The 14,457-nt window shown below is 34.8% G+C and overlaps 1 protein-coding gene across 2 annotated transcripts; it reads left to right on the forward strand.

Annotated features, from left to right (window-relative positions):
- Positions 1-4,089: 4,089 nt before the first annotated feature.
- Positions 4,090-10,283, forward strand: LOC133291107 (protein mak16). 2 transcript variants are annotated; one of them, XM_061489300.1, is made up of 9 exons: positions 4,090-4,352; positions 4,463-4,572; positions 4,953-5,071; positions 5,174-5,271; positions 6,732-6,819; positions 6,904-7,041; positions 7,160-7,274; positions 8,999-9,135; positions 9,936-10,283. In XM_061489300.1, the coding sequence occupies exons 1-9, from the start codon at positions 4,291-4,293 to the stop codon at positions 9,978-9,980; spliced, it is 912 nt and encodes a 303-aa protein (XP_061345284.1). In that variant the 5' UTR covers positions 4,090-4,290; the 3' UTR covers positions 9,981-10,283. The 2 variants fall into 2 exon arrangements, with proteins under 2 accessions (XP_061345284.1, XP_061345285.1); XM_061489301.1 differs by having other exon boundaries at positions 9,014-9,135.
- Positions 10,284-14,457: the final 4,174 nt, after the last annotated feature.

Raw genomic sequence — 14,457 nt, forward strand, 5'->3', positions numbered from 1 at the left:
GAAAAAAATACCCTGGCAAAGAGTGTTCTTCACATAACCAAGTAACCAGTGAGCAGCTTGAAGATGAGGAAACAAGGTGAAGCCATGAACTGGCTAAGATGATTAACAATTGATGTGCCTCTGGCAAGTGTAGTTTTTCGGTATTAAAATTGATAAGAATTGGGTCATAAGAGAGCAATTTAAATACATATTTGCTATTTATATTGATTCTTTCTCTGTCAATAATATTCACCTTTTGGTTGTGTTTTTACAGGTAAAAGGAGTGAAAATTACAAATTATAAAAAGCTTGTTGACGCGACTCCACACACAGGAAAGTTCCATGTTGCATCATGTCGCATAGGCCAAAGTCCAGAGAAATGCGCAACTTGGCGCCACAGTGACGCAAGTTAGCGCCATGTTGCATAGTACAAATGCCAGAGAATTGACGCTAGTTGGCGCCAGAATGGCGCAAACTAGCGCCACCATGCCAAAGGGCGCCAAAGTGAAGCAAACAGGTGCCCAAAGTGGCGCCAAAACACAACACAAGTGGCGCCATCTTGCGCCCAAAATAAGAGGAAGAATGGCGCCAAGTGGCGCCCAAAAAGTGGAAGAATGGCGCCAACTGGCGCCAAGTTACGTGACTCTTGTACCGACTTTGCAATTTGAGACAGAGACGCGACGCGAAGTAGCGCCACACCGGCGCCGGTTTGCGGGAAATTATACCGTGGTGTGCGAGGGCAATTTTGGAAAAATAGAAGAGACTTATAAATAGGATCCTCATGACAGAATTAGGGATTCAGACCTATTCTTCTGAAGAGAGACGACGACGGTGCTCAGAGAGAATTCTTGAGATCAAGTTCTTCTTCTTCTTTCTCTTTAATTTTATGTTTTTATTGAATATTGAATTTCTAGCCATGATTATGCTTGGCTAGTTACTTTTTATTGTAGTTAGGGTCACAAACTCTATGTGAACCCTTTTTACGCTGGATTGATTATTTTCGCTTGTTGATTTTAATATATTTTATTTTTATCCTGTGCGTATTGGTATTATTTCTGTTAGTCTTGATCAACCTAATAGGAGATAATAAATTTGGGAATTAGGGCTCGCAATAGGAATATTGGGGTTTTTGATTCTGAAAGGAGGTAAGGTAACAATTTATGCATGCTCTAGGGATAGACTTGTGTGAGCTGCAGTCGTTTGATTTATCGTGATTAATGCTTAATTTCATGCGGGATTGCTAAGGGATTAGGATTTCAATTGAATTAAAGGGTTAGATTGCCAAGGGATTGAGATTTAACTAATTATTTTAGATGATAATTTGTCTGAATTATTAAATTGAATGAACATTGTCAATCAATCCAAAGTTTAAAGAGGGGATCATATGGTGCGTGTGCCTTAGCTGCAATGCCTTTTATTATTCTCTCAAAAATCCAAACTTTTATCAATTGCTATTTTATTTCTATTAAACAAAATGTCAAAAACAAGTCTTTACTTTTAGTTATATTTGTTACTCGAAATCAACAACAATTTTTCCAACAACAACTGAGTTTTCCAACTTAAGGGGACTAGTTATTGTAGTACTTGGTTTACAATCCCTGTGGAGACGATACTTTACTTATCATTATATTACTTGTGCAATCGGTACACTTGCCGGTGAGCATCAACAATATAACAAATATCAAGCCTAGTGATTGTTAAATACAATAAGTGACCAATTAGGCGACGATAAAAAGAAAGATTAGGAAGGAGATCACCATCAGAAGAGGAAAGTTTAAGACTAATATCCATGGGAGTGTTGCGAGGTTTGCAACCTTGAAGGCCAGACTTTTTGAGAATCTATAGAGCACAATGATGTTGGCAAATAGAAATACAATTGGCAGAACGAGCAACCTCAAGACCAAGAAAATACTTTAATAAACCAAGATTCTTCAATCTGAATTTGCTGTGAAGGACATCAATAAGGAGTTGAAGAATTTGCTGTTAAGGACATTAGTAAGGAGTTGCATTTCATTAGAATTGTTAGAAGCAACAATAATGTCATCAACGTATACCAAAATAGTAAGGAAATAATTATCTGAAGAACGAATGAAGAGAGAATGATCAGATTGAGATTGATGAAAACCAAGCTATAACAAGGTAAAGGAAAACTTAGCAAACCACTATCGTGAGGCTTGTTGAAGACTATACAAGGACTTGTGAAGACAACAGACAACATTGAGAGGGAGAGGAGAATGCTGAGAGGAGTAACCACAAGGAAGATCAAGAAGCTCCCCATGGAGAATTACGTAATTAACATCAAGCTGCGTAAGGGTTCAATTGTGAATGGTATCAAGAGCAAGAAGGACCCTAACAGTGGTCAACTTTGCCACAGGAGAAAAAAGTGTCCAAGAAATCAATCCCTTCCTATTGAGTAACGACTTTAGCCACTAAACGGGCCTTATACCTTTCAAAGGAATTGTCTAAGTTGTACTTAACTTTGTAAACCCACCTACAACCGACAACATGCTTGCTTAGATGAAGAGAGACAACAGACCAAGTCCTGTTTAGTTCAAGTGCCGAGAGTTCAACCTTCATAACAACCTACTATTCCGGTAATTGAGATGCTTCAGAAAAAATAATTGGGCTCAAAGTGAGAGGAAACATAATTGACAAAGGCTGCATGAGAAGGAGAAGGTCTACGATAAGAAATGAAATTAGACAAAGGGTAAAGGGTGGAGGAAGAGCAAATATAATCACCAAGGTGAATGGGAGGGTGACGAGCCCACTGAGGACGTGAGGAAATTTAAGGATCATAGGTAGAGGTTGAGACATTAGACTGAGCAGTAGTTGGAACAGCAAGGGAAGAGGAAGAAGGTAAACTGGAGAATTTAGTGGGTAAAGAAGAAGGGGTAGAATTCAAGGTTAAGGGAGAAATATGTTCAAAAAATACAACATCACAATAGATGAAAGTGCGATTTGATTCTAAACCAAGGAGCTTGTAACCTTTAAATCGAGATGATCACCACTCTATAAGTATTAGGGACCGGAAGAATCATCCATGGTGGAAGACGAACCAAAGGAAGAATCCCCTTCTGGTGGGCGATTATTATTATTGCCACGAGCCATTCAAAAGGGTAAGGGCTAACAAGAGACTTCTGATACCATATTAGCTATCAACCAGAAAGAAAACATGATGGAGAAAATATGTGCATATTCCATTAATCTAAAAGAGAGGATACAAACGTGTATATAAGAAAGTCATAACAGAAAGGTGTATATCAACACTAGAGGCCTAACAAAAAAGTGCACATAAGCACTAATATAAAAATACAATCATCATTGAAAGAGCATTTACAACCAAAATAACAGTAAGCTAAAAAATATAAAGTATATACTAACAAGGTTAATCATTGATAAGCCATTGACTCACTAATTGAATCAATGATTGAGTGTTGCAATTGCCTTGATGAAAATATTAGCAAGAGGAACATATGATTTAAAATACAGATTTTCAAAATTTTTAGAATTTTTTTTGAGATAATTGTTACTGAAAATTTTCCGCCTTTTCATTCTAGAATTTAGAATAATAAAATTTTAATTAATATTGGTATTCATAATCATTTCTAGCTTAATTTTTATATTTTTGTTGTTATTTTAAATTTATCAATTAAAGTTACAATATAATAAATATTAAATTAAGATCAATGTTCTTTATAAATATTCTATATGATAATAATATTTTTGATATAATTATAAATATTTTATATAATTATTTTTATATTTAGACCTAATGTTATATAATCGCCAAATAAATATACATATATAAGTTATCAATTTTATTATACTTTTTACGCATTATATCTTTTTGATATTATTTTTCTGTAAAAGATGATATGTTATGGTAATTATTTACTTAGGGATTTACATTTATCATTTAACATACACAACAAATTTTTCTACACGTACAATATTTTGTAGGACTCACTTTTTGAAAAAAAAAAAAATTATAGCACGTAAAACGAATCTTTATAACATTGCACAATCAATTTTGCTAGAACGTAACTATTGTAAAACCCATTTACTTAACATCATAAAACCCTAAAACGAGACATATCCTCTACGACGGCGTTTCTGGAAAAAATCGAAGCCTTCCCTTCCTTCCATCTTTCGCTCCTTCAAAGGAGGCTTTTCCTTCCATCGTTTCAGCAGCGCCTGAAGGAGCCTCAGTCCAAACGAACTCCATCATTTTTTCCTTAGGCGACTCAAACATTGAAGCTTTCGCATCCTCTTAACTACAACACCGAAGAACCCTTAATATTTTCTTTCAAAGATGCAGCATGACGAGGTTATATGGCAAGTTATCAGGCACAACCATTGCAGTTACATGGCCAAGTAAATACCCCACTTTTTTTTTTTTTTTTTTAAAGTCTCTCTTCATGGGGTTTTCTTTGTTGTTTCTGTAATACAAGTTCCAACCATTCACCTTTTTTCTTTTCTTGCAGAATTGCGACGGGGATTTTTTGTAGAAACCCTTATAACGTCACTGGGGTTTGTAACCGAAGCTCTTGCCCTTTAGCTAATAGTCGCTATGCCACCATTCGTGACGACAACGGTACTTTTGCTTGCAAACACTGTTTTTTTGTATTTTTGGGGGGTAGATTTTAGATAGAAACTAATGCATAGTGATAAAATGCTTGTGGGGTGTTAATAAAAATGCACGCTTTGGCTGAGTTGGGTTTAAAGTTTGGTTCTTTGGAGAACCCACAAGAAGAAGATGGCATATTGAGGCCCTTTTGTAAACTGACTTTGATATCTCACTTTATTTATACATTTTGGTTTTTCATGTGCCCCTGTGGAATAATTTGGTTTGGTTTTGCGTAACATATCAATGATCAAATTGTTATCCTTATGATTGGCAAATGGCAAATGCAGTAAGTCGGGAATTTGTGGTAGGATATGCTAATAATGATATAATTGCTTTGGATGCTGTAGGAGTGTTTTACCTTTACATGAAAACTATAGAAAGAGCTCATATGCCCAAGAATTTGTGGGAAAGAGTTAAGCTGCCTAGGAATTACGAGAAGGCGCTTGAAGTCATCGATAAACATCTGGTACTGCAGATTATGTAGTCTTCGCAGTATTTATATATTCAACTTTTTACTTGCAAGTAATTGTCAAGATTGGTTGTCCCCCTGATCTTTCTACATTGACAGATGTACTGGCCCAAGCTTCTTATACACAAAACAAAGCAACGTTTGACCAAAATGACCCAGATGCGGATACGCATGAGGAAACTTGCTTTGAAGACAAGGTTTGAAATTGAATTGTCATTTGCTTCTGGTTTTATCATGTCAGGCAGTGCATAATTTATCTCTAAGAAGCTTGTGCTCCAGATGCTCTTTTCATATTATTTGATTTCTGCATGTTGATTCTGAGCATTTGAATTACTAATCTGATAAGCGCAATTTTGTGTATGGGTGTGAGGGAAACACATAATTTTCTGTGAACGAATAGGACTGTCACAGAAGAAGTTTGGGCTCAATTTACATCTGATTTTCTATTAGGGATTTATAGTGGCATAGACTTTGGGCTCAAATTGCTTCTGACTTAAAATAATGGACTGGAATTAAACCAAGGCTTCATTTACTTTTACTTTCAATATACCTGCACATGTATGTCAAAACACATCAATTGATTGGGGTAGATAGGCAACCTCAAGCCTAACTGAAAGCCCTCAGGATTAATGGATTGCAAATTAAGATCATGTCTGCATTGCTGGACATCATTTTTGGCAAAGAAGGCAATGATTGGCTGCTATAATCATGCTTAATTCTGGTGCTGAAACATCCACTTTAGGGTATGTAACATTTTATTGCTTCAGTTAGATGTAATTTCTCAACCTTCTCCTCACTTTTAATATTTGCCCAATATTTTGACGTAGCATGTATACTTTGTTTTTGTTAATTTGACACCTAAATACATTCCCAAATATAAAACTTATTCTTCTGAATTGCATTCTGCTTGTAAATATTTATAAAGGAGGGACTAGTTTATGAATGAGAGGCAGCTATCTGCTTAATCAGAGGGCAACATTACATTAGAAAGAAACTGTCACCCTATATTCTGATTGACTATTTTTTGTTCAAGTTTTTTATCCTGCTTTCCTGTCCACATCCTGCACCATATTTGTTTAATTTGGAAACGCTTATTAGAAACTAGTTGCTTGTAATGCAACCAGCGCAAAGTGTATTTATGTACAGGATCTTTTTATGTATTGAACTTTTCCTATTATTTAGTGACTTATTGTGGTTTCTCTCTGTCTCACCTCCTTAAAACTCTTACTTTTCAACAGCATTATTATTATTTTTGATTTATTGTTAATCAGTTTGGCCGCATTTAATTTCAGGGTAAATTTCCTTGTCCAGAATTTGAACTAGATTTTACTTAAATTTTTGAATTTATTGTTTTTCTTCCTTTCGTTGTTATTTTAACATGTCTGTTGGATCTTACATTCTGTATCACAATCTCATTTTGTTTGTTACAATACATATATATATATGTGTGTGTGTATGCATGCATGTGTGTACGTGTATATAGAAAGAGAGCGATTATGTTTTCTTTGGTTATATTGCTTGGATTCATTCATTTTACACATATTGGTCTCTTTTCATACAATTTTTTTGTCTGTTTTCTTCAATGAAAGTTCGTAGCTGTTATTCCATAACAATAGCCTGGTTTATCATGTTGGTTATTGTGGTTGTTATTTTATAGGGAGAAAATAATGACAACTCCAAGGAAAGAGATAAAGAGAGAGGCTAGAAGAGAAGCGAAGGCCGAAAAAGCAGCTTTGTTAGAAAAGGTTATAATTAATCCTAGTGCTATCCATGCACATTAAATTGTGTTGTCTTCGATTTCCTCATTGGTGCTTTTCAATATTATTTAGTCTATTGAAAAAGAGCTATTAGAACGCCTTCAAAAAGGAGTTTATCAACAAAGTGACATATACAACTATCCTCTTGAAGAGTACAATAAAGTTCTTGATATGGAGAAACTTCAACTTGCTGATGAAGAGGATGAAGAGGTTTGTATTTTCTAATAATATTTTCTCTGTTTTCATTATTTCAATAAAAATTGTTCGAAATTTAACTTAATGGGTTGACACTGTCTAATTTATTAATTATTGTTTTTGAATTGAACAGGAACCAGAGATAGAATATGTAGAAGGTTATGATGAACTTGAAGAGGAAGATGACATAGAGGATTTTGGTGGTTTAGCAATTCATGAGTCTCAGGGTGATTATGACGATGAAAATGGTAACTATTAGTTTGAAAGATATAAAATGTGCTTTCCATTGAGTATTTTTCGCATGTTAAAATAGATATTGATGGCATTTTTTTATGTATATTGAAATAGTGGAGTTGGTTCCAAAAGCATCTTGTAAAATATTTCTTCACTTGACAAGAATTTGCTTTTGCATAATTGAAACTCAGATACAAGGATTTTGAATAAGATTTGCATGATATGACAAGTTAAGTGACTCATTCGGCCCTTATTTTGCAGTGAGCTGGGTAACATAACAAATAGGAGTGGTATTATCTTAGTTTAGTTTCAATTTCAAAATAAGTGCCAAAATTTTTATTGGTTGCATAATTATTATTCTAGTAATTATTTACATGTTTTAATTTCTTCAAAGCTGTTGTCAGATCTTTCAAGTCTTTGCACCGTTAATCATATAATTACAGTAATTCTGATGACAAAAGGAAAAATATTTAAAACAATGATTACTGGTTATTGTAAAATATTTCATGTCTTCATGCAAACAACTTTGCAAATGGTGAGCAGGTTTCTACCTGGTTAGTAATTCAAATGCTCAGTTGCATGAGACAGCTGTGTTGTGTTAGGGCCCCCAATTTGGAAAGTATACGTTAAAAGAAATAAGCATGGGTCCAAACAGCCAAGTGGGCCAGCCTCTACCAGTTAGGCCTTGTTAGTTAAAATTGTTAGAGAAGTTGTTAGTTAATAGTTAGCCCTCTAACTGCAATGGCAGAGGTAGGATAGAAATATAGGGAAAGAATGTAAGTGAAGCCAGTTATTTGGTGAATTTGTTTAGGAGGGACAGACAAGGCTCTTGCATTCCTGGGGAAGATTCCTTTTGTACACTACTCTTGCTCTTCTGATTTTTGGATACCCATTGATCCTGAATTAGAGGAGTAAACTCAATAAAAGTTCCCACATTCTCTTTCTGTTATTCCCTAATTTCTGGTCCTGTTCTATCATTTTGTCTGTTTTTATGTGTAGATTTTTTATTTGTGTTGGAGTGAGAGCCTGTCATATGGAGAAGGAATCTCTGTGTGTGAGTTTGGAAAAAGTATGAAACGTGCACATGACCCTGATTCATGGATTTTGAATAAGATGTGCATGATATAATAGTTAAGCAAGTCATGTGACCCATGTTTTGCACTGTGCTGGGGTAAACATAACAAATAGGAGAGTGGTATTGTCTTAGTTTAGTTTCAACTTCAAAATAAGTGCATAAGATTTTAGATGAGAATTTTATTGGCTGCACAATTTCTGTTTTACAATTTTCTAACATAACTTCATTTCTTCTAGATTTGATGCTGTAGTCAGATCTTCCAAGTGTTTGCACCTACAATCATAAATTTACAAAAATAACTCTGATGACAAAAGGAAAAATATTTGAAAAACAATTTTTACTGATTTACAATCGTATGTCTGCTGATAACTTTCAAATTATTATAATATAATAATTCATACAAACAACTTTGCAAATGTTGAAAAGTTCGGCCCCCAAAAAAATGCACATTACCAGTCATATATAATCCTGGTTTCTGCATGGCTAGTGATTCAAATGCTTAGTTGCATGAGAGTGCTGTCTTCTCTGCGTTATGTGGATTATTTCATTGTTTGTTGGATGTGAGAACCTGTCACATGGAGGGAGAACCTGTCATTATTTGTTGGATGTATGAAACTTACTCATTTGGAAAGCAAAAGCATACTGAAGTTTTTACTAATGCAGCTGGAAGTACTGAAGATGAAGAGGACGAAGCAGTTGATCGGAGGAGAGAGAAGAGGAAAATGACTTTAGCTTCAAAGAAACTTGAAAAGGATGCCCTTGATTCTAAATCAAAGAAGAAGGCTAGGGTCCTTGTTGAGGTAATTATATACTGTTTCCTTCTATAAAAAAATGTCATTTCTTTTAAATGGTATTGGATATGTGCACTGCTATGAATAATTTCTGCGAACGACAACTAAACTGCTTCTTAGGGGAACTTTAGTGTATCATGATTCCAATAAATATTTATAATTGTTGATATTCTGTTATAATTTGAAGGTCATGCCTTATTTCAAATAGCTGATGCCTTAGACTAAAATTTCATTGCTCTAAACTTTCACGATAGATGATGTCGGTAGAGTGCAGAAATTTTTTATTTTTTTCTGAGATCTAAAGTTGAGGTGATGCCTATACTTTTACGAAGTTATTGACAAAGCTAATCATATCTTGACTTCAATAATGTTATATGTGCATGTGTTAAGCATGTACTGACAATGAAGTGTGAATCAGTCAAATCGATGCTCATTTGTTCCCTTTTTCTTGCTTGATTTTGCATGGTTTTGGTAGTGTTTGCTTCGTGAAAGCTACTTTCTGAAAGTTATATCAAATAAATATGACAAACGCATTTTATTGTAATTTTATGGTCAATATTCTTTTGTGTCTGAAGAATAAGAAGCACCAATTAGTTCCATCCTTAATTTTTGAAGTAACTTCTGAAAAGCAAATACGCGAGGATAAGATCCTTTATAAGGATTGCCCTCATCTTTATTCATGCAAGTTGAGGTTTGATGGGAAGTGGTTTTGTGGTTGACATTTATGGAATATAGAGTTGTATGAGATACCTAAAATTTCTTTTAGGTTCCAAACCTGAAATTGCAACCTTGATTTTCATGGTTTTCAGGTGGAGCGTGATGATGCTGAAGAAAGACAAGTGGTGGTACAGTAGTTATATTTCACGCTGGTGACTGATAGGAGAGGAAAGCTGCTATAGAAGCAACAGAATTTTGAATGCTGAGTCTTCTAATTAGTTTGTGCCCCCAGGAAGGAAAAAAAAAAAAATAGAACTGAATTTTTTATTTTTATTTTTTTTAATTTCAGTATTTTAAATTATACATTTTTTTTTCTATTTATTTCCCGCATGTTTTGTAGAAATTCAGGGTTGGCAAATGCCATAAAATATGGTCCAGGTCGGTTTGATAGATTCTGTTCATCTGATTCCTACATTGATGCAGCACTGTGACTCTGATCAACGGGGTGTGTGTGCGTTTTTTTTTTATGCTGTGTTACGTGGGTCTGCAAGATTTTGGAGCCCAATATAATAACTTTTGAAACAATTAAGCACATTATGATAAGTTTTCAAATCATTTTTACTTACAAATGTTTTATTGACACCTGCTTATTTATATATAAAATAGGGAAATGTTATATTTACAAATTTTTTGTTTATAAATTTTTACAAAATATATTATGTCTGATTGGTCATACTTTAATCAAGAGTGTATGATCAATCATACTTAGTGTAATTTGTAAACAGATTTTTTCTCTATAAAATAGGCATGTTTTTAAATGTACATTGACATTCTTGCACAATTGTTGCAAATGATTTCATTTGAAGGGTGAGTAAGGCCGTGAAGGGTCAGAATTTTTTTTATCTAATAAACTCAAATGTATATAAAAGAAGAAAAAATGTGTGTTATTTTAAATGATATAAGTTGTGGTATTTTATAGATACAAAAAGGTAAAATTTATATATTTTTTTAGTGGGATTTATATCTGTGTCTGTAAAATAATATAATTTGTATCATTTAAAAGGATACACACTTTTTTTATAATGGGAAATTGCTTGCACAAATTATGAGTTATTTGAGTAATGTGCATTATTCAAAATGAGAGTATCTAAACATGTCTCAAAATCTTAATGGAAGTTGTAGATATTTTTTTTCAGTTTTTCATTGAGTCATAACACATAACACGTCCAAATTCATGGTGAGAAGTTCAAGTTATAGCTAAAGAATTCGGACTAAATCAATTTTCAAGATAGCACCTATTCAGTAATTTAGAGGCCAGTTTAAGGTTTTTTAACTCCAGAATTATGCTTAGTACCCTTCATCAAATTTGTAGGTCTGCTTCAAGCTTTTCGAATCACTCAATAACATTCAAATCTAAGGTCTATAGCTCAAGTTTTGGGTTGAAATAAAAACTATGTCCAGCAGTGAAGAGAATGACGAAGGTTTGAGATATATGAACAAATTCATTAAAGGTTGATTAAATATTCAATAATAGAGGTTCCACCAACTCTTGAATTTGAGGGTTTCAAGTTCATATAGAATACTGATGAGTTTTGTGACCAAAAAAGTAGTGAAAGAAGAAGGAAGGAATGATAGGAAGGAGAATCTATTAGTTGTTGAGTCCCAATTGATGACTATTTCAAGTATTTGGGTAAAAATCCTTGTTTTGTAAGTTTCATCTTGGGCTGAATATACTCATTGTTTAAGAAGGAAAACTTCATAGGACTCTCACAATTTGAAAAGTTGGAGTCTAGCACAAACAAATGATACACATGTGAGGTGGGAGCAAATTGCCAACTACTCCCTTGTTTTGTTCTAAAAAAATCTTTGAATAACTTTAATAGTTGAGATTTTTATTGTCATTATTATTCCCAAAATCTCAAGTGGGTTCTACATTCCCACACATTTAAAACCCAACAAAATGCGGCTACAACCACCAAAATTTTTATTATCACATTGCAAAACATGAAAGTACGACCCGACATATGAATGTGGTCTTCACCATTAGAAACACTTTCTTCTATTTCCTACACACAACATAGCTTAAGCCTGAGGAATGCATTGGCTCACTCACATGGGTGGGGCTAACTATGGCAATGGTTTTGAGGTCGCACTTTGCACATTGTGAAAATTTTCTACCTCCCTACAAATAACCCATTCGCGATTAGTCCGATTCGGAGCGTGTAAGAACCCGCACCGTTAAATTAGGAATTTAAATGATTTAATTATTAATTTAGGAAGTAATTCCATAATTGACCTTGAATAAATATGGTAAGACTTAAATAATTACTATAAGGGCATAATAACGCTAAAACTCGCTTTTCTTACGAAAAGTGCAGATACCGGTTCTGCTTAATGGTATAAGTGCGTACCGGTGAAGTATCCCGAAAAATTATAATAAGTACATGAATATTCTTAAAATAATATCTAGGTTAAGAATACCAACTTTGGAGCCATAATTATGGGTATTGATGTCAGAACTAATATCGGCGACGTGAAAATGCGTACCGGCAACGTGTTGCAAAAAATTATAATAAAAATATGACAAATCCTAGAAAAATGGCTAGGTTCAGAACATCAAATTTGAGATTAAAATGATTAGCGGAGCTATTAGTGCTAATACCGACGGGTTAAACTTAAGTGAACTATAAATACAAAAGGGCACACTTTTTTAGGTCAAATTTTCCTCCTTCCTACGCGAGTTTCTGATTCTCCTTGGCTGCCACCTTCTTCTTCATAGGAAAGTTGGAGATTTTCTCCATTTTCAAGCTCAAGACTCCACCTTTTACTCTTGAAACCCTCCTCCATCATTGTGTAGACTTGTAGCAAGCATTGGAGGTGTGGGGAGAGTGTTCTTGGGAGCTTGAGCTTCTGTTTTCTGAGTGTTTGGGGACTGCATCCTTGGTTGTGGGAGTGTGAGTGTGTTCCACCTCCATTGAAGCTTCAAGAACCAAGCTTTGAAAGGAAAGAACTTACCTTGGTGTGGGGATTTTCGTGCACCACTAAGTCAGTGGCTTGGAGCACTCCATTGGTCATCAAAGTCTCCTTATTTTTCTGAGTTCAAGACTCTATAGGTAAACCTTGATCATTTTCTTTGAAATTTCATGATTTTAGCTTGTTTGAGTCATTAAAAAAGGGAACTTTGATCATTCAAGTTAAGAGTTGTTAATCTAGGCCTAATGTGTAATAATGAACTATTGTTTTGATAAAAAATCAGGCCTTGAACCTTGGGGAAGCTTTGGGGTCGCGGATTATGCAGAAAAATTATGCAGATTTCTGTTCTGTCCGCGTGGTAATCGATTACCTTTTGTATGGTAATCGGTTACCATGTGCAGTAATCGATTACCCTGTTTTTGGTAATCGATTACCATGTGCAGTAATCGGTTACTCTATTCTTGGTAATTGGGTATCGTGTGGAGTAATCGATTACCACCTGTATGGTAATTGATTACCACCTGTTAGAATGATTAGAAACCAGTTTTAATGCGTGGGAAGTTTAACACCCCGTGCATACCCGGTTTGTTATCATATCATCGTATTAAGCGTTGCTTAATTAAAATGCGGAATTAACTTTTTCTTTCCAATTATGACGTCATTATTATTTACCAAGTTGATTACTTAATCCTTTTTCAAAAACATTGCCTGTATGTAAATTGCAATTAAACAACTACTGAAACACCTCATATATAAATAACTGTGTTTCTAGTCACGGAGCTACAACACGTAGACCGGACAATATCCTGATAATTTATACAACTCAAAGCTAAGACATAAATAACATCAATGTGGCATGGACAATCCCCATGCTCACCAATTAAGGCAACAAAGCCCAACAGAGTCTCAAATCATATAACAATATACTGAAGATAAACATAATCAGTATCCAGACATAACAACAAGCAGCATGCATATCAACTCAACTCCGGCCTCCTGCCGCTAGAGGTATCTACCCCCGAGGTACCTGAACCTAAAAATGTGCCCCAAACGTGGGGTGAGATCTCTAGAAAAAATCTCAGTAAGACAAGGGGTCCTCAAGGATCTCTCCACCCCTAGCTCACTTACATGTGCAATATAAGTTCAAAAAGCAGTATAACAGTATAAGTTCAGAAATCAGTGCAATGCAGCATATAATCATGTCATGTGTGTCAAAATCCTACTGGCCAGAGAAAATGCAGGAATTACATACGTCTATAACCTACAATCAGAGCAAGACGCCACTTGCACCCACCTACAGAATCACCATCTTGTATGACGCCACATACTCAGGCTTACCGTCTAGGTGGAACAACACATACATATCATAAGGCACTTGCACATAACAGCTCAATAGCATTTCAAATATCAATACATGATAACACATCATGCATATAAATCATCCCCCATGGGGTATGGTGGAACCAACAATGGAAAAACCGAGGACACGGAAGCTTACCTCGCAAGCTAACTATCCAACTCAAGAGTCCAACCAAGTCCAAGGTCCACAAACAACACTCTCACAGTCTGTTTATACCAACAATCATATCAATATTCATATTCTAATAGTTCATGACATAACGACAACGTTATCCTTTTACATTTCATGCCAATAGGCTTATCCCAAAGCCCTAAGCCCTTAATCCAATTGATTCTGACTTA

Source organism: Gastrolobium bilobum, unplaced genomic scaffold (assembly GCF_033153095.1).
Source record: "Gastrolobium bilobum isolate Gb01-03AN ecotype WA unplaced genomic scaffold, APGP_CSIRO_Gbil_v1 utg829, whole genome shotgun sequence".
Lineage (NCBI taxonomy): Eukaryota > Viridiplantae > Streptophyta > Magnoliopsida > Fabales > Fabaceae > Gastrolobium > Gastrolobium bilobum.

Coding starts and splice junctions, on each gene's coding strand:
- LOC133291107 (XM_061489300.1), top strand. CDS start 4,291: ATGCAGCATGACGAGGTTATATGGCAAGTTATCAGGCACAACCATTGC. Junction 5,272..6,731: donor AAACTTGCTTTGAAGACAAG/GTTTGAAATTGA, acceptor GTTATTTTATAG/GGAGAAAATAATGACAACTC. Junction 7,042..7,159: donor CTGATGAAGAGGATGAAGAG/GTTTGTATTTTC, acceptor TGAATTGAACAG/GAACCAGAGATAGAATATGT.